This window comes from Phyllostomus discolor, chromosome 7, assembly GCF_004126475.2.
Source record: "Phyllostomus discolor isolate MPI-MPIP mPhyDis1 chromosome 7, mPhyDis1.pri.v3, whole genome shotgun sequence".
NCBI lineage: Eukaryota > Metazoa > Chordata > Mammalia > Chiroptera > Phyllostomidae > Phyllostomus > Phyllostomus discolor.
The window spans coordinates 85,860,632-85,886,511 of record NC_040909.2 but is presented as its reverse complement, the minus strand read 5'-3'; the positions used below and the strand labels follow the sequence as shown (position 1 = coordinate 85,886,511).

Below are 25,880 nucleotides of genomic sequence, written 5' to 3'. Positions count from 1 at the left end.
CAGTACTGAATCCTTCGATATATAACCTGATATACCTCTCCACTTATTCAAGTTACCTTTAATTTTCCTGAGCAATGTTTGAGTTTTTAGGATAGAGGTCTTACATGTCTTTGGTTAAAGTACTGTGTTTTTAGGACTAGAAGATGCACCGGACCATAAAATGCACCTAGGTTTTAGGGAGGAAAATAGGGAAAAAAATGTTTGAAGCAAAAAATGTGGTAAAATATTTAATAACCTGTGATCCCACTCCACCGCCATCACCACCCCACAGCAAGCCAGGCACACTATATTCAGACTATAAGACACACCTCCCTTCCCCCAAATTTGGGGGGAGTGTGCCTTATAGTCTGAAAAATAAGGTAGTTCATTTTTCTATGCTTCAGTAAATGAGACTTCCAATTGTTCATTGCTAGTATTAAATAGAAGATAAAAATTGATTTATATAATTACTGACCTTGTGCCCTACGGTCTTGTTAAATTTCTACTAATTCAAATAGTTTTTTGGTAGGTTCCTTAAGATTTCCTAAGTTGACAATCAATGATGTGAAACTTTCTCTTTGTTGATGCCTTTTATCAGACTGAGAAAGCTCCCTTCTAGTCCTAGTATGGTCAGAGTTTTTATAAAGAATAACTGTTATATCTTAAAGTTTAAAATATTTTAACTTACCAAAGGGGGCATGATTATGAATAGACATTACTTTGAGTAATGATATGAATACTCATTATTGAATATTATTCATGGATTGAGACAATGATGGGGAAGAAAAGAAAGAACAGACTAGGAGTAAAAATCAAAACAAAGCAAAAAGGGATGGGTGTTTTATCATAGCTCTGCACTATGAGCTAAAGACAAGTCAGTACCCAACAGGACATAAGTCCCCTTATGTACTGCAAGCAGCCAACTATGTCTCAGCTGTACATGAAAACATGTAAAGACCCATTAAGGGCTATGGACTAGCACCAGCCCATCATGGCCCTCTGGGCCTCTGCTGTAGCCACTACCTAACACCCGTTCCCCAGGGGACCTCCAGGGAGAGCTTTCATTGGTGCCATGGAACTTTTTAGGTTTATGTGTTTTGAAGACCCAGAATAGTTTAATTTCCCTTAGATTCTTAGTGAAGTCTGTGATTAAAAAATGATTAACACTACCCTAAAAAATATCTTCCATTCATTCTTCTAATGTATTTCTGCTTGTTTAAGCAAGCTGTTAGGAAAGATGTAAACCAAGACTAATGATTCAACATGTCATTCAGACACAGAGTCCTGACTTTCAATATTTTCCCCCCCTCAGTCAGAATTTTCAGCAGGTTAATTTCTACATAGGAATACTACTATATAAAACATGAAATGCTAATTTTCACATGCAAGTTTGATTACATGGACAAACCAAGTTTCTTAGTAAAGAATACAAGCTGGCTAAAGTTAAAACACCACACCTACAGGGGGCTGAGAGGAAATGCCAAGGACTATCCTGGTGTCCATATGGGAAGAAAAGACTTCGCAAATTCAGTGACTAATCTTTAGGGAAACAAATCAAAACAGTAATGAGATGTTATCTCACACCCCTTAGGATGGCTATCATAAAGCAAAAAAAAAGAAAAAATGTGGTGAAGATGTGTAGAAATGTGAACCCTGGTACACTTTGGTGGGAATGGAAAATGGGCAGTTCCTCAGAAAACTGAATACAGGATTACTTAATGATCCAGCAATTCCATTCCTTGGAACATACCTGAAGAGCTTAAAGCAGGATATAAGATACTAGTACAGCCACATTCAGAGCAGCAGCATTCACAATAGCCAAAAGGTGGAGACACTGTCTGGTGAATGAATAAAGAACATGTGGCCTATACATATAATGGAATATGATTCAGCCTTAAAAAAGAAATTCTGACACCTGTTGCAACGTGGATGAACCATGAGGACACTATGCTCGGTGAAATAAGCTGGTCACAGTAAGACAGATACTGTGTGAGTCCACTTAAATGAAATAGCAAGAGTAGTCAAACAGAAAATAGGTGGGTGGTGATGGGCTAGGGAGTGGGAAATATGGAGAACTTGTTTAATGGGTAGAGTTTTAGTTTCTCAAGATGCGAAGTTCTGGAGATCTGTTGCCTAATAATGTGAACATACCATTACTGAACTGTACACTTAAAAATGACTAAGATGATAAATTGTGTTATGTGTATTTTGTCACTCTCCAAAAAATTCTCTACACTTTTAACAAATCTAAATACAGTTAACACCACTAGGAAGTCATGACTTTAAAATCTGATATTTGGGGTAACTCATTACTAAGCCAGGGTATCAGGAAGTTTCCCCAAATGAGTAATATGGTTACACTCACTGTCTAGGACCCTACAACAGGCCTGATCGATGATTTTGTGCCCATGACATCATCATGGTTCAAAGAACATGAGCCCCTCATCCAGTGCTAGGATTTAACAGCCCCAAAACTTCTGGATGAGTGAGAAGATCCTAGATTGTGCCACATAATTTAAAACCGTTGGGCATTCTGCAAAAGCACCAAATAGCCCCTGCCCCCACTCCCTATAATATCTAATTAAAATGCCTTACCTCCAGTTCTTTTTCATCAAAGTACTGTAGCCACTGAAGAGGAACAACTTCATTGAAACCATCCAGGAATGCTTTGGTCTGCTCTTGCACTCCTCGAGAGAAACGCCATTCTGTCATTAAACTGAAAATAAAGACAACATATAAAGTTAGGTCACTTGTATGTGGTAAAAGGCTTAGGTAAAAACCCAACTTCTAATTCCATTTTTTTCTAAATCTACCATCTATATTCCTCACACACATGTATAGTTCTGAGTTAACACATGTCTACATGAGGAACTCACTGCAGCACCTGTACAGTTGTCAAGATGCTTTTCAAAGTGAAGAACATGTAAGAGGCTCCCTGATGATGAGGCTACACCATGAGCAGGAAGGGCAGCCACAGACACCAAATGGACTCCCCTTCCTCCTGACCCAGCCCTCCACAGAGAAGCAATGGTGTGTCACAAGGATATCAGGCACGCTGTCTGCAGGCCTTGAGATGGGACAGGTTATGGTCCCTGTCATAGAAGACTCAACACTGATTTACTGGAGAACACAAGGGCTTCCTAACATTCAAAGGAGAAGTTACTTAAGACAGAAACAAAACATTCAAAGGAGTCATAAGGCAGTTGTAGAGGAGGGAGGCAAGAAAGAGGAAGAAAATCCGACAGTTATAAGGTCTGGAAGGGAGGTGGGTGTGGAGGCCCCTGTGCAGCAGCCGTGGACACTGGGTGAGGGAGCAGCCTCTCCACGTCTCCTGCTATCAACCCCTCCCCAGTGTGGAGGAGGAAGGTGCTTGACTTGTTTCAGATACCTTTCATCCTTGTTGCCTCCAAAACTCCCCTACGTCAGTTACATAAGCCCCCAATTCTGCCCAGCTGCCCCCATGCGGCTCAGATGGCTCTCTTCCAAACACCCCCTTCAGTCCACTGCCCCTCCCTAGCCTGCCACCACTCATCAGAAGGGGGCCCTAGCTCACAGTCCTCACCACCTCACTTCCCATTCACTCAAGTTTTAAACCACTGTAGTTTGGCTTTCAACATCTCCTCCCACAGGAAGAAACAACCACCTTCACAAAATGTCACCAAGGCACTGGAAGGGCCAAGTCTTGTGCCCTTTTTTCTGTGCTCATGTGACATGCTACCTGTGACAGTGGCATGAGCATTCCCGGTTCTCAAAGCCCTTTCCACCCAGCACCATCACAAGCTGATTGGTTCTGCTTACTTCTTAAAGGCTCTCCATCTGTCCTATAGGGTCTCTGTCCTATAACTGAGTGTCACTGAGATCTCTTTCCTTCTCAACTCTTCTAGTCAGTCACTCAACTATCTAAGGATCATTCCATTAATTACTGAAGTTTCAACTATCATAGAAAAGCCAGTAATTCTTAAATCCCCTAATCCTGCTTTTCTCCTGAGATGATGACATTTGTAATTCATCTCTCTGTGGACATCCTGGTAACACATCCACTGTCAATCAGTCTAGAAACCTCAATTGTTTACTTTATTTACTACTATTTCTATACTATGTGTAAGTAATGACTTACTCTGAACCATTCCATTCCTATAATGTCCTCAAACACCCATCCTTTCATTTTTATGTGTCATACCTGTTTCAGGTCTCTAATTCCCACCTTCTAGATCCCTGGACCACCACCTACCCAGGGTTCCTCCCCTTTCACTCCCTTCCCATCTACGACCCCCAGTTTATCCTCCACAGATGCTATAGCTAGGATTCCAAAACCACTTCTGATCATACCATCTTGTTGGGTTTTGATGAAAATCCAGGTTTCTTAGAAATAATGTGGTTTCTTTAGACTAAGGCACAAGTGTCTACCACTTGAGGCCCCTCTCTGGCCACTATTTGTTGCTATTTGCCATATTCCTGGAATATCTCAATTCCTCTGCTCCAGCTGGCTTCTGCCTCCCAAAGAGTTGTCTACCCAGTCATATTTGTGTACTAAAAGGTATCACAAGTAAAAGATCATTATCACATTAATTTTAAGAGCAGATTTAAAAAACAAGATCAAAGTCTGCTACTGTATCAGAGACTGGAATAAAATCCTCCCAAAATTTTTATATTCAAGATCAGATATGAACTCTTATGTAGTAGGTACTATACAGAAAAGATTTTTTAAAGTAGTGGTTACCTTAACACAAAGTGCAGAATGCAAAGAAGCAAATTATACAAGTGCTGTACAAACATTAAACTGCTTCTTTGATGTTTGAAAACATGGATAGTACTTTTTCAGTGCTTAGGTTGTGTTATTTAATAACCATTGGATTGGACTTTGGGAAAAGCTTAGTTTAACAAATATAGAAAGTATTGTACAAACATTAAACTGCTTCTTTGATGTTTGAAAACATAGATAGCACTTTTTAAATGCTTAGATTGTGTTATTTAATAACCATTGGATTGGACTTTGGGGAAAGCTTAAAGTTTAACAAATATAGAAAGATGGGTGCCTTACTACCTTTGTGAACATACTTTCTTCAGAATGTTTTTCTAGTAAAAGTGATAAATCTTCTATGTGCTCCAACATGTGTACAGAGGAACAGGTATGGGTGATTCCATGTTCAGAGAAAATGAGGGCTAAGTGTGGGACACTACCGTAACAACTGCAAGTTAAGAAGAAAGAAAGAAACACAGCCATGTCTATTTAATAGTCTTTCACTAAAATGTCCTCTTTTGGTACTCTCCCCCACAAGGACAGAGGCAGCAGCGTGACTGGATTCATGTTTACAGTATTCTGCCTGGTCTGTAGTGGCCCAACCTGGACACAACCTGAATGGTGCAAGTAATACAGAATGGACATATCATGATTAACTATTAGGAAGCAAGTTAATCTAGCTCTCCTGACCTGCAAAAGCTAAGAGTAATGTATGTTAAATGATCCCATTTTGGGAACAATTACAGAAAGCAAACAAAGAATCTGAAAGAAAGAAGCAAAGATAACACTGAGAACCTAAGTCTAGAAGGAGGGTGAAGACGTGGTAGAAAAAATGAGAAGTCTGATGGTGACACTTCACCTTTACCCTGGGTCATTTAGTAGTTCAGGAGCCCATGTGCCCAATCTAGTCTGTAATTTGCTTTTCATACAGCCCATGAGCTAAGAACAGTCTTTATATTTTTTTAATTAAAAAGAAAGGTTGAAAAACTATTAAAAGAATATTCCATGATTTGAAAACCACATGAAATTACATTTCAGTGTGTATTCTGTGATTTTATTGGAGTACAGCCACACGGGTCTGTTCTCATCCTGTCTGCACTGCTTTAGCTCCAAGTGCAGGGTGTGGGCAGTGGTAAACTGCCTGAAATATTTACTATCTGGTTCTTTCCTGGAAAAGTCTGCTGGCTGGTGGAAATGATTTCTAAAGTTCATATTTGACTTTAACAGAACACTGAGGTCATGAGAGCAGACTCCTCAGAGAAACAGGCTGAATGAAGGACCTTGGACAGAGATCCACATTTAGGAAGTAGAGAGAGAAGGAGGGCAGCATCATCGAAAGGAGAAAGTGAAGAAACGACAGGCTGTTGGATCACGGAATTCAAGAGGACAGTTTGAAAATGGTGTGGGAGGGCAGGTGAGATGCCCCAGGAGATGAACCCTGCTGGTCGGTCAGAGCCAGGTCCATGTCACACTGCCCCACAGAACACCTCATTCATTTGTCTGGAAGGAAGCAGCTGTGGGTTCTGCACCAACCTCTGAGCACCAAGGGCAGTGACATGTGACCTGACACAGGCAGGGAGCACACAAGCCAGTGGTTGTGAAGAAGGAAGATCAGTGTATACACTCTTACTTCAAGAACAGAGGGAAGTTACTATAGTACATGTGAACTCTGGAGTACGGTGGAGCATGTATATAGGTCAAGTAGAGAGAAAAAAATGAAAAGGTAAATGATAGGAAATGAATGTGGAGTCCTTCCAGAGTTGCGGAGAGGGAGGAAGCCGGGGTGTAGACAGGGGATTAGTGCCAAATGTTCTGGAAACCTCACCCAATGTACTCATCCTTGTTGTCCTCAGTCACCAGGATATTGGCACCTCCCAGCTTCAGGTCATGTGAGGTAACTTTTCCCAAAATCTCCATGTCAACAGAAAAGTACATTTCTAAGCCACATTCTTCAATGTCGTTGTCTCTGGGTGATAAAAATATATACATACTAATTAACAAGACATATAAATTGGTTTCAAGAAAATGCCTTAATGAAAGATAAATCTTCAAACCTTATCCAGATAAGGGAATTATAAAATTCAGTATCAATGGATTCCAAATCCTTAATCGTCAGTTTCTTACTTAGCATACGCTTGTAGAATGGTAAAGAGAAACCAGTATCAATAAACTTTCCATGGAAAAGTGCCTGCCAATAAAAACAAAAAATTATTTTAAAATTTACAAAATAATTTTCTTATTGAGTATACAATGATAACAGAGAAATCACAAGGTTTTACCTATTTAACTAAGGTCAAACATTCAGCTACATCATGTCCTATTGGTAACTAAGATGGTGATAAAGGAGCTTTACCAACCCCACTCTAATGTACTTTATAAATTCAATTAACCTAACTGGATGTGGAATGGAGAAAGGGCATCAGGGCTCCCTGACTCCTGGCTTTCCCTACTTTGCCCAGGGGTTATGCAGGGCTTCCTGGGCACATTGTGCCTTCACTGCTCTGGCAACAGCCAGCACAGGGAGCCCAGTCCCATCAGTCCCCAACCTCTATTGTGCTTTGTGCTGTGTCCTATACACAATCCATTACTAGCAAAAGCCCCCAGAAACTCAACTGTTTCTCTTTAGAAAAACAGTGTCTTGCCCAGACTGGGTGGCTCAGTTGGAGTGTTTGTCCTATACACCAAAAGGTTATGAGTTCAGTCTTCATTCAGGGCACATACCTAGGTTGTGGGTTTGACTCCCAGTAGGGGTGTGCATAAGAGGCAACTGATCAATGTTTCTCTCACATTGATGTCTCTCTCTCCCCTCTCCTCCCTCATCAATAAACATATCCTTGGGTGAGGAATAAAAAAAATAAGGAAAAAAAATACGAACATCTTGCTCTAACAAAAGTCTGGCATTTCTCTGAGGACCTTGCTTCCCCCCAAGTCCTTTCAAAGGGGTACGATTTCTTTTTGTCCCTTCATGTCACCAGGCCAGGAAGTAAGTGGGTATGTTCCTCTCTACTGATCCCTCCTCCCCAGCTGCCCATGACATGTGGTGGTCACCCCTGGCTCTCTGGGTTCCTCTCCATCTGTTCAGTGTCACGATCTTTATACAACTACCTGGTCCTACATGTTTCAGAACCCATGTGATGAGCCCTTTTCTGAGGCTGGCTTTTAGTCCATGACTTTAGACTTTAGTGAAAAACGCTCAGCACCTGCCAGGGGTGCTGTGATGACCAGTACCCACACTTCCTCTGTCACCTCAGATGTACATCCACCTCCACCCAGCTCAGTGCCTGTGGTATTAACAGCAGGCATTTCTGCTCCATGGAACCTAATCCATAGAACTGCTGCCTTTTCACTTTCAGCCCTGCACTGTTACTTCCTCGTATGCTCCCTTTAGATTCCATACCTTCAAAATCCCAAGTTCACGAAATCCAACTCTCAGCCGTCAGCCTGTGGCTGGATGCTGGAACATGCCAGAATGGGTGCACGACCACATGCCTGATTCCTACCCACAGCCCCAAGTAAAGTGCAGAGAAGCACGGTGCTGATGCTCCACTGTGTCCACACCAATTTACTCAGCTGGTCATGGGCTCTGTTCTTCCAGGAAACAGCCATTAGAGGACTGGCAGGGTCCCCACAGGTGCTCATGACCAGCTTACTACTACTTCTCTGTGTTCACACTAAGTTTCTCCTGGGTCTTGTCCTCCAGGTCTCATTGCACTGGCCTCACTTAGTTCCTTCCCCTCTCATTCCATCAACAGCAACAGCAGATGAATTCGTGAGTCCTTCTCATTCTCAATCCCACATCAATTCTAGTCACTGCCCAGCTTCTCTCTGATCCTTTGAAGCAAGCTTCTTTATATCTCTGGCTTTCACTCCTGGTTCTTCCCTGGCCACACCAAATGGTCAATGCTTGGACCTCATCGTGCTCAGCTCAACAGCACTGATTCAGGTGACAATTCTTCATTTGTTCTTCTTTCATTTGCTGGGAACCATTCTCACTGGATTATCTGCTCCTCAACCTCATCTCTTTTGCAGGTTTCTTCTCATCTCATCTCCCTGATGTAAATGTCCTTGAGCTTCCTATCTACCCACACTTGTTCCATAAACAATTGCACAGCCTCACCTAGTTATCCCCTTATTACCAGACTGGTCTGCTGGCTACTTGTTCCTCACCTAGATGTCTACAGGTGTCTAAAACCTAACAAACCAAATCCAAATTCTTGATTCCACAACCCCCAAGTTTGCTTTTGCCACAACCCCACCACCTTAGGAAAGGGGACTACAAACTGACACAGGTCTGCACTTGATTCTGTCTCACACCTTGCATCTAAGCAGTCTGAGAGCCTGTAAGCTCAAACACAGAACAGCAAACCACTTCCTATCACCCAGTTGCTGCACCACTCAGGTCCCTTATCTGTACTGCCATATGTCCCCACTTCTCCTGGTGCCTCCTCTGCCCCAACTATAGTCTCTTTTCTGAACAGCAGCAAAGTCAGCATGATAAAGTCAATGTCAGACCATGTTACTTGGATCCTGTTGCTTCTCTGCTCACCGTTCTTCAGGGAATGCCTGAAGGGTCCCTCGGTACCCATTAGCCCGGGCTCTTACAACACCTGCACCTACTCCGCTGTAGCCAAGCCACTAGAGATCAGAACTGCAGTTCCAGCATCCCTGGTTTGCTATTCCCTCTGTCCTAAACACTGCTTTACAAGACACTTGGCATGACAATGAACAGACATAACCAAGGACAATGCATGTCATTTTGCTACTTTTGAAATAAGTGAAATTTAAATAAATATGGTATCAGTCTTACCATGGCAATGAAGCGACCGATGAAGCAGAAGTAGGAAAGGTGGTCCGGGTTGATGGTGGATGCAGGGTTGATCTGAAGACAGTAGTTGTTCTTGCCAGCATACTCAAACAAGCAGTACATGGGATTCAGGACTTCATGTGAGAGCAAGAAAAACCATTCTCTAGAGAAAATACAATAAGGTAATATCTTAGCATTCACATGTACATGGATTTAAAGCCAGATCAAATATACAAAATTATGGCCAGTCTTGCACTGCCAAATAGAAAGCTGGTGTCACCACAGCTAATATTCTCACTCTGTGCAGACTTGTGTATATCCCCTATCCCCTCAGCTCCAACTCCACCTCAGCAGGGCCCACATTTTCCTTATAGTCTTGCTTAGACCCATCCCATTTTGTGCAGTTTTGTGAAGTTATTTACAGTATTATGTGTACCAGTAACTGGTAAGACCTCACAATGGTATTCATTTTTCTGCAGATGATCAGCTCCATCTAACAGAGTACAAGCTCCTCAAAAGAAAGGGCAACCTTTTTATATATTTTTGTAACCTTAACTCTTACAGGCATTGTAGGACAATACACATTAGGTTCTAACAGATACTTGCTGGTGATACAGAGATACACAGCACTGCTGCTGTGGAACACTTTTAGTTTTACCACCAATGCCTCAAAAAATGGAAGTAAAATTAAAAAGGTGAAATCTTTAAATGTGATAAACATTCTCTAAAATGCTACCTATTTTAGGTAACAGTGCTAACAGATGTTTTTCTAAATATTTTAAAACATAATCTCAGAAGTGCCTGAAAGGGAGAGAATGGAGTTCCCAAACAAAATCAACTAAGAAATGTTAGGTACCAATTCCTAAAACTAAATCCAGTCCCAACACAGTAGCTGAACCAAATGGATAGGTGAAGTAAGGCATGCCCCAGGGAAGGGGGCTGAATAGATCTGCTGAGAATGTGTTCAAACACAAAAACTAGGAACAAAGTTTCTGGTTGCTGCAGGTCACTGTCAGCCAAAGCAACCCAGAGAAAACTGAATCCACTCGGAATGAGGGCTGTTACATGGCATCTGACCTGTACCTGACAGCAGGAAAGAGGGAGACATTCTAACTAGTGAGAGGTAGAGTCACATTCAGCATACCCCTCTCTTAACACCCTCAGTAACTAAGGAGACACAGAAGTTCAAATAAATCATGAGACAGCAGATGAGCTAGTAGAACCTAGCAAAGAAAATAAAGGAAATCACAGCAAAAGCAGAAGGCAGGCAGCACTGCAAACCCAGACATGGGAACAGGTGTGAGAAAAAACAAAACAAAGTGGAACAGAACAAGGAGAAAGAAATAACAGGCACATATGGCTGATTTTACTGATGTTCCTCAAGAAAATGAAACATGCAGAACAGAAAAAATGTTCAAAGACATAACAGAAGAAAATTTCCCTTAAATTAAAAAAGTCCTTAATATGTTCGTAAAAAAAAAAAGATATAAAGCAATCAACAATGAAATCGATGAATTTCAAGAATAAGGACTGTGTGGGGCCCCAGAGAAAACTGTTTTCCTAGGAGAGCTGGGCTCCCACTGGCAGCACTCATATTCACGCTAGGGGACAGGAGGCAATGTCCACAGAGTCATTGTGCAAGAAATCTACATCTGCTCAAGCTGCCATTTATATACAAAAGCAAAAGAAAACGCATTCTGAAAACTTCAGGAATACACCACTCTTGTAAATTCTGAATTCCCAAATAAACCAAAACCAACATACAAATCAAAACAAAAAATTTGGAAATAAGAAAATTATGATACAGAGAAAATAACTATATGTAGTAAAACCATCAAAATATAAAACTAAACCAAAATAGTTGAGGTAAATAAGGGTTCAGACCAGAATGAACATTATAAGGTCAGACACTGTAAAAATAATATATTTCATTTCTAGATGTACCTTTCTTTTTATGTCTGAGCATTTCTGAAATTGAGACACATCACAATAGACAGATGTAATATAAACATTTATTGTGATAGGTAGTGTTTCTTTTCTTAAAAAAAACTTCCTTAATGTTTTAGATGAGCAAATATGCTAATACAACCAACACTAATAATCCCTCTTACACACTGCCAGCAGTGGTACCCAGTTCCACATCTCTTTTTCCCTGCTGCAGTAAAAGTGTGATTTTGTAACTCTGTATACTTATGAAATGTAAGTTCAAAAAGAGAGTTGTTTCTATGCAAAGCAAGTTTAATTCTTTGGAAAGATTTAGTGGAAGTGTTTTGCTAAAAAAACAAGTTATTGTCAAATTATATGTGGGCAAAGCAATAAAAAAAAACATTAAAAGGATTTCCCAATCATTGCTTCAGAAGTAGCTACTGTTAACAATATATTGAGTGAATGTGGAAAATTTTATTTTCAAAAAGACTCAGGCTGGATTAACAACACAAACATAAAACCAACACATACTGTTACAACAGTGAAAAATAAACAACTTTATCCATATAATATGATATATGGATATCATATATTGATCCATATATTATGATAGCTCCATATAATGGAATATTGTGCAACCATTAAATAAAAAGAGTAATAGCTAAATATATATATAATTATATAATTATATAAAATAACAAATGTTCACATTATATAAAACAACAAAACCAAGTTGCTATATTGTACACACTTTATGACCAATTCTGCTTAAGAAACCAGCAAACACACAAATCTCATAAATAAATGCAAATTTATATATGTGCAGATAAAATGTATAGGATAACCAAGAGTAATAATAGTTCTTATCTATAGAACTGTGGAAATATTTTAGTTTTTAAAAATCATCTTGGATTGCTATTAAAATATATATCTTCTCAAGAATACATCTATTGCATAAATGGAGCCACACTGTTTAGAAGCAGGTGTTTTATTTTACCTTGCTAAACCACCATAATCAAGCCCTTCTTCTCCTCTAAATATTACATATAATCGCCTCCTCAAGTCGTAGGGTTTTAATGCCATAATCTAATTAAAAACAAAAACATGGACATTTAAACACAAATAATACAGCACAAATTTTTCCAAACAATTCAACTTAAATTTCATCTGTATTTTCAGAATTACACATTTCCTCATGTCATACTGCAATGCCTTTAACTCTAAATAAACATCAATTGATTTGTTCCACAAAGTGATCAAGGTGTGCCTTATGATACTCAGCTCTCTTTTACTCTTATGTCATCTCTTCTTGTACTGAACAAGAAAGTGGCTCTACTTTGGGTCAGTAGCAGGAGAGGAACAGTCTGACATGGAGAGCTTTAAGGTTAGATAATATTCCCTCTCCCTGTCAATCTCAAACTCTACAAAAATCTTATAAAAGGTGACTTGCAACTTTTTCTGACTAGCAACACTAAATGAGAAGCAGAAGATCTTGTTCTGGGTCCTGCTTATACACACATTCCATTCTTAGTAGGAAAAGAACTTGTTCGTAGCAAAGATTTATAACATGATGAGTTTATGCATAAGTATATCTTAAAACAATACCTATAACCAAGTTCATAATCCTTAATGGCTTATATTAAGGTTACTAGTAGAGAGACTTCATTTTTAGATAACAATGAATTCCCCATGTGTCAGAACCTCAGCCGAGGCTGGCATGCATGGTCAGGGTCCTTGCAGAGGGTGGCACAGGCTCGCTCGTCTTGCACATCAAATAGACCACAATTCTCTCAGGCAAAGCACAGAGCAAAACAAAGTCCCCATGAATCTGGATGTACACTCATCAAAATAAAGCCTAGGCAGAGCTTGGAACAGATGGAATCATTTGACACTTTGCTAAGAATTTACTAACTTAAACCAAAAGACAAGTCTGAAGAGTAGCTATAGTAAGTGTCTTGTTTCCTCTCAATAGCTGGTCAAAGGAAGGTAGGACAAGAGCATCCTGACTTCAGAGTGCTCTGTTTCTTTCAGGCCCGTGCCTGTGGTGTCCCCATGCACCTGTACACACAGGGCCTTCTGGGTCCTCATGGGAGTGCTTTGCAGGGATTGAAATGACTTACATGAGTTATTCTCCAACTTACCACAATAAAATGAACTGTCAAGATTTTGATTTTTTATCTTTAAATATTCTGCATAGGACTCAGGCAAGTAAACATATTACACTCATTTATCTGCTTACCAAGTGTTTCTTGAGCACCTTTTATGTGCTGGGCTGTTCCAGGCACAACCACAGTCAACAAGACAGTCTGTGCTCCCATGGAGTGACATTCCAGTCCGTCAGGTGGTACAAAATGTCAGCAGAAAGAATCAATTACCAAAAATAGCTCTGAAAGGGGGCTGGGAGGGAAGTGAGCAGGGACTACCAGCTTAAACAGTGAGCTCACAGAGGTCTTGATTAGAGCATGACGTTTACACAGAAACCAGGAGGGTTATTAAAGGAATACTCACATGGCAACAGTATCTATACCTGTTTAATTTTAATTTGGTAGTATTACCAAGACTTTTTAAGTTAAAAAGTCTTAGCAAAATAAGCGTCAAAATGTGTCACTTTGTCCAGCAGTTGTTTAACCTTTAGTTTAGCAATCTCATTCGTGGTAGAATGACTATGTCTCAGCCCCAGCACCTCTGCCTGTCAAATGGAAGGATGTTGTGGGGATAAATTAAATGGCAGTGCCATGCACATGGCAATCCCTCCAGGCCTATGGGGTTTATTACGACTGAGACTATAATAGGCATTCAGTAAGGTAGTCACTGTTACAGCTGCATTCTGTGTGGTTAAAATATCTAAAGTTCTCACTGTCCCTCACAATAGGACAGGTCGTGCTGGGTTATTCTGGTAAAGTTTTTCTTACCTGCTGAAAGGAATCTTCGAACAATGTCTGTCGGGACACGTTGATCTTTACGTGACTGGGTAGTGCATTGGACTAAAAACAAAAATAGCATTACCATATCATGTAGTTTAGTAGACACACTATGTAAAAACACGACTAAATGCTAAGATATGAGACTCATTTAGCAATGCAGTACCTGGCACAGGTAACGGAAGTGAGCAAGCTTCCACCGAAAGCTGCGCTCATAAGCGATCTGTGGACCACCTTTAGTTCTGAAGAGAAATAGAATAAGCAGGTATTAATTCACATTAAAGTCACAACTTTAACATTCAGTATAATGTGAGTGCCCCAGAGGCCTATAATGACCACAGAACAGTCATTTTCTGGGAGAGTGAGGGTGTATCTGCTGAGCCAGCAGGAGCTTGTGCAATGAGGATTCATGACACCCACACAAGTACAAAGGCTGTATTTTGGGCAGGGCTTTATAAAGAGTCAGTTAAGTGAAATACCAACATCCAGTGCAGACCATTTCAAAGAGAACCTCTGATAACCCTTAAATCTAAGGGACAGAGGAGCTGGACAGAAGGGACATGGAGGCAATTCTACCACACCTTAACCCAAAGCTGAAACTAAAACAAGCATAAGCACAGCAAGATGGGACTCCAGAGACAGGTGGATCATTGAGGGAAATGGCCAAGCTGGTGGTATGTAGGGACAGGTTTTACAAACAGGGCTCAATTCCCAAGGGAGGGCCTGAGTCTCCTGCCTCATGAGAGAGCCTGAAACATGAGCACAAAGAGCTTTCACTTTCCAAGAGGACACTTTGGAATGGAGGGAGAATGTTCTCATGCAGCCAGGTTCAAGTTCATTCATTCAACAAATGTTATGAAATGTGTGCATACATACAACTGGCCCCCTCCTGGAGAGTGAGAGCATTCTTTGTTGATACAAGATGAAAGGACTGCTTTATGTGGAGCTTAAACAGGAGTGAAGGAGCCAGACGAGAAACAGCATGAATAAGTAAACTGTTTCTAAAAGGGGGACATACATGTCTCCCTGTTCCTCACAAAGAGAAAACATGGTGTGGAAAAGGACAGGAGGGGAACAGGAGAGTCTCTCACTGCTGAGAAAGATAAGCAGAGTAGGGCTCACAAACCAACACTTGTGTGAAAACATGGATGCTCAGCCATGGAGATATCTGGGGAGGGGGCACATGAAGCAGATGGGGCCTCAGGTATTACAGGGACAGCTGGGTGGCCAGTGGTGCTGGAGCAGAATGAAGAGGAGAAAAGGACCAAGTGTCAGGTCCTGAGGGGCCTTGTAAGGACTCTGTTTTTCACTCAGACCAAGAAGGAAACCACTAAATGCTTTTGTGCAAAGGAATGACTTTTTACTTATATTTTTTTATTAAACAATCAGCCAAGGTGCTATACAGAAAACATCACTGTGTGGGGTTAGAGTGGGAAACAGTAGGACAGGCAGCACTGTAGGTGATACTTGATGGTGGTAGCATCCTGAGACAGCAGTCGGAGTGCAGGGAGTTACAGTTCCTGATGTACTGAGGATTAGGTAAGAGACAAAGAGGGCTCAGGACGATTCCGAGACTTTGGTCCAAGCATACCTAAGTGTCAGGTGGTCATCAGCTGAGATGGAAATATCTCTGGTGGTACAAGTGTTAATGAGGAAATTGTCAGGAAGGGGTGATAAACAAAGATCACAAGGGAGCAGCTGAATAGAGGAAGCAAAATTTGAAGTGAAAGATTAAAGTGTATCATCAGCATACCGATGCTTTTGAAAAGCATGACAGTGGAGAATGAGTGTAGGTAGCTGAGGAGGGAGATCTGGGACCTTCCTTTGATGTTGAGAGGCTGAAGAGAAAGGTGCACAGAAAACAGAGGAGCAGATAAGACCAGGAAGACACAGAGGAAGCATGGACATTCAGACATAACCTGCTTCTGTCCAGAGACAGGTGTACTGTGTCAAATGCTCTGAGAAGTCCATAAGACAGGCTGTGAGGCAGCCCCAGACTGACAACGTGAACAGTACTGGTGCCCTTAACAAATTTAGAGGCAGGGGAGATCCCAGAGTTGGTCTAGGCTGAATCAGAAATAGCAACATAGACACAATTCCTTCAGGTTTTTTCCCCGGAAAGATTAGTGATAGAGACAATTTTTTACTGAATGGATTTTTTACTGAATGGAAGATGATCACTGGTGGAACAATTAAATGGGGAGGGGACAAGACCCAGGCACCAGCAGAGGGCCTGAACTTTGATAGGAACAATGACAGGTCACCAACAAGATCAGGAGGGAAGAGAGATGCTGCCAGGTAGGAAAATGTGACAGCAGGAATTTGCAAAAAGGCCTTTCATGATGGGTTCTATTCTCAGTGATGCAAAGACCTCACACCTAGGAGTGAGGATGAATGAGACATCTGTCAAATGCCCCAAAGATACCTTCATCTGGAAAACTCAGTCTTCTTGAGTATCTGAGCCTCTGAGATCATGGTAGTGAGATGTGGTGGGCAAGGGCACAGATAGCAGAAAGACGGCCAGGGTCTGAAACCAGCCCCATGACCTGCTATGTGATTCTGCCCAAGTCAAGCACATTCCCTAAGCCTCAGCTTCTGTGCTTGGTAAAGGGAAAATAATAGTATCTTTCTCAAGGGGTTGCTAGAAAGTGATACAAGCTAATGTCTGTCAAGTGCTCAGAACAATCCTTGGCACACTGTACACTATATAAATATTTGCTACTGTTATTGTTAAGGAATTACATGCCCCAAACCCATTCTAGGCTATTACTAAGTAGGTTTTCTTGATCCAAAGCAAAATTTGAGGCTCACTTAGCAGCTAACCCACATTCTAATGAAGCAGCATTAAGAACCTCAGGCTGTCACTTACACAGACGATTTCCCATTTCGAGGATCTTTGAATGTTGTTGTTCTGGTGTTATGATCGACAAAGTAGCGTACACCTTCCCGAGTATACCTAATCTCCCAGCCTTCTGGCAGGGGCTCTTCATTCTGTAAGCTGAAAGGGAGACAATCAAAGGTGAACACTCTCCAGGTACTAAAAACATCTGAGTCAAGGTTTACCTGATTCTAGCTATCTGTAGATACATGTAGAATGATGTAAGTAAGGCTGTAATATATACATACCCTTGAGTTCTTGGATCTTCCCACTGGGTGGTTTTTGTGTTATGATTCACGAAGTAAACTCTATCTGTTGAATCTACTCTTTTTTCTAAAAAAAGAGTGAACATAGCATTTAATAACCATTTCTATATATACTTTTCAGGTATTTTTACCAACAACATATTGGCTTACCCCAGCCTGGTGGTAAAGGCCCGTAGGGGTCATTTTCTGCAGCTAACATTGAAGCCTGATTGGAGAAAGGGTTGGAAGAGAAATAAAATAACAGGATGTTAATATAAAAGCAGGGACAAACCAAGCACTCGTCAGAATCACATTTTATAATAATGTTCTAAATAATATAATAAAGGAATGCAAATGTAGTAATTTCTTTTTAAAATGTTATTTATTTGTTCATTCATTCATTCATTTATTTTTAGAGAGGGAAGGGAGGGAGATAGAGAGAGAGAAACATCAACGTGCGGTTGCTGGGGATCATGGCCTGCAATCTAGGCATGTACCCTGACTGGGAATCGAACCTGTGATGCCTGGTTCGCAGCCCGCGCTCAATCCACTGAGCTACGTCAGCCAGGGCCGAATGTAGTAATTTCAAGATACTAAAGTCCTAAAAATGCCATGAGTTAAGGGGAGTCAATCAATTATTATGTTTCTACAATGACTTAGAAATAACACCCTATCACTGTTTTCATTTTAGCCTTTCTGCAATAATCGAGAGGCACCAGGTGGGAGGGGAGAAGGGCATATGAGAACAGTGGTATTTAAATGAGGCAATAGTATTTGTTTAAAAACACAATTATCACAGTTCTTTTTTAAAAAAATAAATGCCTATTAATACAGCCAATATTAAACTCCAGTTTCATCATTATACAAATAAATGTTTATCTTAATATTCCCTTTTATATAGTCATACATAAAACACTTATGCTTACACATTATTACAACCCAGAAATATATTCTGAAGCACATGTAAACATTCTGTCATCAATTTGAAAAGAATGACGAATGTAAAATCATGCCCTGAAAAGACATTCCTCAATGACAACATACATGCATCTTGAACATTTTATCACTTTGGAAGGGCTGCTGCTACCTGTACTCAGTGTCCCTCCTCTCTCCTCTTTCCTTCAGAAGCAGCCAATGTTCTATGAGGGCAGTGATGTGCTGGCTAGGAATGGTCCATCTCTATTTTCCTGTGCACAGGTCTGGCTGGTGGGATGACCATTCTAAACAAGGAGGTCTGGGCAGAGGTTCCTGCTGAGGGCCTCCATTTCTGAGTAAATGGGCAAAAGCTTACTAGAAAAAGCCATCTCCCTTCTACATCCCTCTCCATCCTTCTGCCTCAACTGGGGAAGTGAGGCCCAAGGAAAGCAACTGCACAGGATGAAGGTAAGAAGCATGAAGCATGAGGACAAAGGAGCCATGCTCCTTCAGGGCAGAAAAGGCCCAGGCCTCTAATGGCATTACTGAGCCAGTGAGGACCGGCTTCGACTCCTCCTCAGACTTGGCGTTACTCTTCAACAACTAACCCTCAATCCATTCAAGGATGTTTTGTCATGTGCAGGAGAACACAGTTCTGATACACACCTCTTACCCAAGTTTGCCTTGTTTCCCCAAGGTGTTCCTGTGTATACCTAAGTCCTACCAAATGCATACTCACACTACATAACTCCTGGTTTACTATATTCAACCAGATGATGCATATCACCACAGATTCTGTGTAAGTTCGATGGGTGGCAGCTGGGTGGCCTACACCTCCTCCCTGGTTGCAAATAGCAGGAAAGGGGTCACCTGTACAAGAAACCTCATCATCTCACCTATGAACAAGGCAGGACTTGGAAAGGCTGATTTTTCTCTTCATGTATTTGCTACCTCTTGCCCATCTACCAGCCTCTATATTTGGGGTTTAAGTTGCTTCAAAACACTATCTACAGATGCCCAGTAGTTAAAATTTATATTTTCTTCTTCCTATGATCAAATACATTTAGCAATTTTTTTAGGGTTTTTTTCCCCTCAATTTTTCTTGTGGATGTTTACTTATGGCAGTAAATAAATCACCAATGGTCAAATATTCAGGTATATTTTTTTTTGGACAAAAGAGTCCCCAATCCCAGGAACATCTTTGACAGGCCAAAAGGAGAGCAAAGTGCTGTTTCAGAACCTGGGAAGAGACCCAAAGTAGTTTGTGTATGATGAGGCTAGCCTTAAGTACATCAGGAGCTAACTACTTTCACTTAAAGCCAATAAAATTATCACAATTAAAGGTAGAAGACTGGGAATTTGTAAAGGCATAGTACTTCATAAAGAAATTACAATTATGAAGCTACCATTTAATAAGGACAATGAGTAAGTTCTCTTAGTATGCTAGAAAATTTCTTTAAAAGCTTGAAGTGGTTATCTATATCACAAGCAATGCTAATTATTTATCAAAGGTTGACTATGAAGGGCCATGTAATGCAGTGCAGAAGAATGTAACACAGTAGACTTCAGTGCAGTAGAAAAAAATACAGCAGAATAGAATGTAGAATGGAATACGATAGAATGCAGTACTGTAAACAGAATGCAGAACTCAGTGCAGTGAAATAAACACAGCAGAATGTAGTGCAGTAGAATGTAACAGGAAAATGCAGTAGAATGAAATGTTGCAGAATGGAATAAAGCTGAATGCAATGCAGTGGAATGAAATGTAGCCAAGTGACGTGCAATCGAATGGAATGCAATAGAGTGCAGTGTGGTAGAATGGAGTGCAATAGATTGTAATGCAGTGAATGAGGCAGACCCAGGGGCCACATGCACTCACTGAGTAGAGGTAGCGCTGATTGAACTGCTGCAGGGCACCCTGGAGCTGGCTGCGCTGTGACTGCCACTGTTCAAAGTCCCGAACCGACTCCAGGGTCGGCCGCTGCCACGTGGTTGTCCTAGTGTTGTGGTCCACATAGTACACCCTGCCACGGTCGTCCACTCTTCTCTCCCAGCTAACACCAAGTGACAATAAAAATAAACAATCTCAGTAGAAGACACTGAGAAGTAGTTAATACTACAAGCAAATAATTTAAAAACCAAGTCCAAGCCATGATAAAATAACTTTAAAAAATGTAAATTACAATATTCTTCAGAAAAGCTATGAACATATATTAGAACAACTAAAATAAAAATCATGTTAACGCAAAATGCTGGCAAGGGGGACAGAGAAAATGAATCTTTTATACATTGCTGGCTGGAATATAAATTTGTAAAGACATTTTGAAATACAATTTGCCACTTTTCATAAAAAAGAAACACAATTACCATGTGATCTAGCAATAGTGCTCTTATGCATCTACTCTAGTGAGACAAAAATTTATGTTTACACAAAATCCTACACATGAATGTAATAACAGCAACTTACTTTATTTTAGTCAGTCAACTGACTAAAGCAGATTTAGAAGATTTAGTCAACCCAAATCTTCAACAGGCAAATGGTTAAACAATTGTGGCGGGGGGGGGGGGGGGGGGGGGGGGGGGGGGCGGGGGGGACAAAAACAAAGGGAAATACGTGAGGTAAAGAATGTGTGAATTAACTGGACTGTGGGAATTTTTACACTGTTACATACATTAAATCATCATGTTGTACAATTCAAATGTTACAATTTGTCAACTATACCTCAATAAAGCTGAAAAAAAAAACCCATGACAAAAAAAGAAAAAGAAAAGCTATGAACATATAACTCTCTATCTTAACTAAATACTTTCCATTCTACCACTGCATGATTTCCAAGTATTACTGGTGGATGGCTGGCCCAGGGAGTAACCCCTCTGGCCAAGATAGTGGCAAGTGGAGGTTCTTACAGAGTACCTACCCCCTGCCACTCCAGTACCAGATTGGTGGTGGGACCAGGGGAAGACAGGCACATGTGCCAGAGAAGTCAAAATGGCAGCAGGAGAGGTGCTGGACCTAACAGGCCTATCAGTGTAGCCTGGGGAAAGATGGGATTGGTTGGGGAGTGGACCTAACCAAAGCACGCAAAAGTTTGGGAAATCAGTCATTTTGAGAAAGCACCTGGTCCATCCCACATCCAAGTCAATATAAACACAGGGGAACAAAGAATGCTCTCTCTCTTGTTCATGGCTCACTGGCTCATGACCTGCACTTAAGAGAGTAAACTTGCCTGTTCTCTCTATGGGCCATGTGGCCTTAGCAGCCTCAGCAGCCACATGGCCCATAGCCTCCAGGAGGGAGACTCTTGCTCTCTCGCCCACCTGGTGAAGCATGCATTGGCATGTTCTCTACCCTGGGAGTACACAACCTTGAGGAGCTAACAGCTGCAGGGCCCATGGCAGCACTGGCTCCACATGCAGGCTCCAGGACAGAGCCTGAAATGGGCAGCTTTGGGAACAAGCTAAGCTACCTGGATGACCACTTAGCAGCCACCTGCAGACTCCAAAGGATATATATACTTCAAGGTGGAGCAGGAACCCTAGGCACTGGCTTTTGTTTTGGTCTTGCTGAGGATTGTTGGTCTCGCAAAGGAGATGGCTTTGAGACAGGGAGTCCGCCATTCTCCCAGATTATATAGCTTCTGAATAAAACCTCTTTCCTTTTTCACCAGCTACTGCTTCATGAATTTGGCTTTTGTGGCAGGAGGCAGATGAACCCTCCTTTTTTGGTTTGGTAACATAAAAATAGTCTCAAAAAGAAGCCAGAAATTGAACCATCCCAGAATTGATCCAACTACACGTTCTCCCTACTTTTCTGATAAGCATTTACTGAGTGCTTACTGATGACATGGCAATCAACCCCAGAGTCACTCCCCACATCAGGATGTTAACTCAAATCTTGACAGTTCTTTTGCCTACCATCCTATAGCTGATATGAGCTGCAGGTGCAGTCATGTCATCTCACCTGCCACAGCTTTCAGGGACTGCTCAGAAAACATCCCAATTCCAGCCTCAGTGTCCCACCCCCCCAACATCCCAATGCTACCTTCAAGAGAACCATATGGAACCACATGAACACCCTCTTGGTCCCTTGGAACAGAATATCCTTTCCAGTCTCTGCACACCCAAACACATCCATGCTCCAGGGTCCAGTTCACCTAGAACCCACTGTGGTCATTAATTTACATGGCAATATCAGAAGTCTCTCAGCAACCAACCTCACAAAATAACATTCCTTGCCTTGAATTTTCTAGAACTAGAATGTGTTTTGTATTGGTGGACAGAGCTCCTGAGTGTCAAAGATGATAAGGAGGAATGCCAAGTGCAGTCAAGAGTGTGGGGACACCATGAATAGCAGCCAAGCTGGCTATTGTTGGGAGCTACCCTGACTGGTTTCAGGAGCTGTAAACCCTCCATGGCTAAGACTGAGTGAGTGACCTTCGGACCATAAACCACTAGGGAGACAAAGCTTATCTCACTGGCAAGAGCGCCACTTCTGCTCCTTTTTTCATAACTGGCCCCCAATGCTTGATCAATTAGCCAATGATTGGTAAGATTCCCCAAGGGGGGAACGACCTAAGACAGGCATGATCATGTGCAGGCCCCAGGTAAGGACTTGGGGGCTACAGCAAAAGGGGGTGATGGACCCTTGCCCTTTGGCTTTGACAAAGTCTGAGTCCTCATTCTGCCTGCAAGAAGTCTCCTAATTTCTCGGCTATCTTGCCTCCTCCGCCTGACTTAAGCCTGAAACAATGAGAGAGGGCAGTGCAGCACTGTGCTGGAAAGGACGGCTCCTGGGTAATCAGACCTGAGAAAGGATATGTAAAATCCTGTGAAACCTGCTTTGCTAAGAATGCTCTTAATTAAATGATAAAGGCCCGAGCAGGAAATGAGTTTGTTTCCCAAAATTGTGTAGCCTTTTAGCTGATAAACCCTGACTCAGAATGAGCCCTAATAGTTCTTTGTATGCTATCTATCATTTGATCCTTACTGCCTGACAATGATTAATAAGCTGTACCTGTGTTCCTGTGCAAATTAAACCCAATAAAAGCCTATCTAGGCAAGGGCACGCAGCGCTCTCCCCTAGAGAGAGAGTGGCCAGGCCACTCTGAGGCACCCTCCCCTTGAGAGGGTAGCCGTGCTGTCCCTTTTCCTCCACAGGACTTGGGAGTCCATGTGAATTTGTCTCGTATCTCATCCATAATGCTGTGGACACCATGGGCCAGTGTCCGTGACAGGCTATCAGTGGGATGTGCTCATGAGGTTGAATACATGAAACTAAGGACAAGGGACATCATGTGAGTGGCCTTCAGTGACAGCCTAACAGCATGAACTGTATCAGGAGCAGGTAACAAATATCTGTCCTCATGTAAACCCTCTATAATATCAGCCAGAATGTAATGCAGTTAACTTGTGGCAACCTGTGGATTTCACTGTAAACCACTCAAATATCTGCCAGTAAATCCCATAGAAAAATGGGGTTTGGATCACTGTCTATGAGAACCATGCATATAAATTGTCTTTCATTCCTTAAAAAGTTAAACAGGGACTGGCACTGTACCAAAATTCTGCAACGACCCTCAGTTACTCATTCCAGTGTTTGACAATGTTTTAGGAAGCCCTTCAAGACAATGTAAGGAAACAATATGCGGAATGAAAGAATCACATTATGTCATATGACGTAAACTTGAAAACCACGTTTGATGAAACAACTGAAGATGGTAATACTGCCACCTTACCCTGGAGGTAAAGGCTGTGGCCTCTCCCATGTGGTCGTTCGAGTATTATGATCCACGTAATAGGTTCTTCCATGCGGATCTTTCCTCTGCTCCCACCTTTTAAAAAAATGTGAAAATATAAGTAAAAGACAACAAATATAACAATATGAAGAATGACTCCTTATAATCAGTAAAGTTACAGATACATTTGACTTTAAAAGTATACATATATATTATAAAGTTGTTTTTTTCCCTCATTAGTGCTTTTTAAGTTCTTACACATTTCCTTTTTCATTAACACAATTGGAAATTCAGTAAGTATAGTTACCAGAGAAAGCTAGAGTAATATGCTAAGTTTTTAAAAGACACTACTTTACAAATTTCCAACTCATCAGAAAAAATAAATTTAATCAAGGGTAGACAAACTTTCAGCCTAAGATCAAGCGCAAGGCACAAAATGTCAGTGAAGTAATGTCCATTCTTGCCTGCAATTTCAAAACCACACATCTAAAAGATTTTAGTAGAAACCACCTTGAAGAAGCATATGGTGTTTTTGTGTCCTCACAATTCTCCCTCTGTGTGCACCCAGTGTCTCCTCTCTGCATATATCTGTCTCTCTCTGATTTGGGGTAAGCCTACAAATTTACAGACATCCTGCTGTATCTTCTCTGTTCTACTCTGAAGACTCACTCTCATTTTCTCCTCTGTAATCCCTGCTTCTTCCTCTCCAGCCTTCCCATACCATGATATAGAAGAAATATGTCAAACATACAAAATGAAAACCTGGTATTTCTGAGTTTAACAGTCATGGTTTCAATTTGAAAACAGAATAGAAAATATTTTTATTTCTCTTAAACACAGGGACCCAATTAAATCTGATTTCCTTTTGATTAGAGAGGTCTTTAATGATTTTTTTCCTATGCAAAGACCACACTTGCTAGAGGTATTCCCTGAACATGGTGTACAGAAGAAGCTGTCAGTCTCCTGCACATGCACACAGACACACACAGGCACATGCACACACATGCACATATACATTCACTCTCCTCTCAACTGTCCCCAAAACACACATGCTAGGCCCTTCTTCATATGACTATGGAAACCCTCCTGAGAGCTGAGCCAGAAACAGGACATGAGTGCTGTTTCCCTGTCCTTGCCCTTCCACCTTCTTCCTTCTCCATACCCATCATTATTCTAACTGCAGGTACTTATCTTGTCTGTTGCCCTGGGCGAGCACCAGAACCCCTTCCAGCCCTCGTCAGACCCCATTTCCCAGGTCCACGACTTTCATTTTCTCTGCCCAGTTGGAGAACGCAAGTCCTAGTACCTTCCTAAGAAGGACACCTGGGAAGGATACTTGAATAAGCCTAGGTGTCTGCACTCACACTCAACAGTGCAGCTAAACACAGAGCTCAAGGTCACAGACAATGTCCCTCTATGATGCAGGCATCGGCCACAGTCTCCTAGAGCTCTTTGTGTGGATTCTGAGAAGTCTGATGCCATTCTGAGGAGTATAAAACTTGCTTGCCTCCATTTCTTAACCTCTGGAAATGCTTAGGATTTTCTTTTCTTCAGCTCCTAACATTTTCCCAACAGAGTGTCTTAATACAGATTTATTTCCCCTTGACATGAGTTTTGGTGAGCCCTTTCAAAAAGAAAATCAAGTCCTTCATATTGTGAAAGTTCTGTTGTTATTTTATTAAGGATTTTCTCTTTTTCTGAAACTTTTCTTATCAGACCTATTTTATAAATTTATC

The 25,880-nt window shown here is 41.3% G+C and overlaps 1 protein-coding gene across 8 annotated transcripts in view; it reads right to left on the bottom strand.

The window, feature by feature from the left end:
* WWP1 (WW domain containing E3 ubiquitin protein ligase 1) overlaps positions 1-25,880 on the bottom strand; it is a 120,783-nt gene that overhangs the window by 9,896 nt on the left and 85,007 nt on the right. For all 8 annotated transcript variants that reach the window (XM_036031082.1, XM_036031079.1, XM_028517794.2 and 5 more), the window contains 12 exons: positions 24,145-24,240; positions 20,289-20,463; positions 17,666-17,720; positions 17,498-17,582; positions 17,241-17,369; positions 14,538-14,613; positions 14,363-14,434; positions 12,448-12,536; positions 9,528-9,687; positions 6,775-6,908; positions 6,546-6,686; positions 2,575-2,695 (listed from right to left, as the gene is read on the bottom strand). In XM_036031082.1, coding sequence (XP_035886975.1) covers positions 2,575-2,695; positions 6,546-6,686; positions 6,775-6,908; positions 9,528-9,687; positions 12,448-12,536; positions 14,363-14,434; positions 14,538-14,613; positions 17,241-17,369; positions 17,498-17,582; positions 17,666-17,720; positions 20,289-20,463; positions 24,145-24,240 — 1,333 coding nt within the window. The remainder of the gene's footprint in view (positions 1-2,574; positions 2,696-6,545; positions 6,687-6,774; positions 6,909-9,527; positions 9,688-12,447; positions 12,537-14,362; positions 14,435-14,537; positions 14,614-17,240; positions 17,370-17,497; positions 17,583-17,665; positions 17,721-20,288; positions 20,464-24,144; positions 24,241-25,880) is intronic.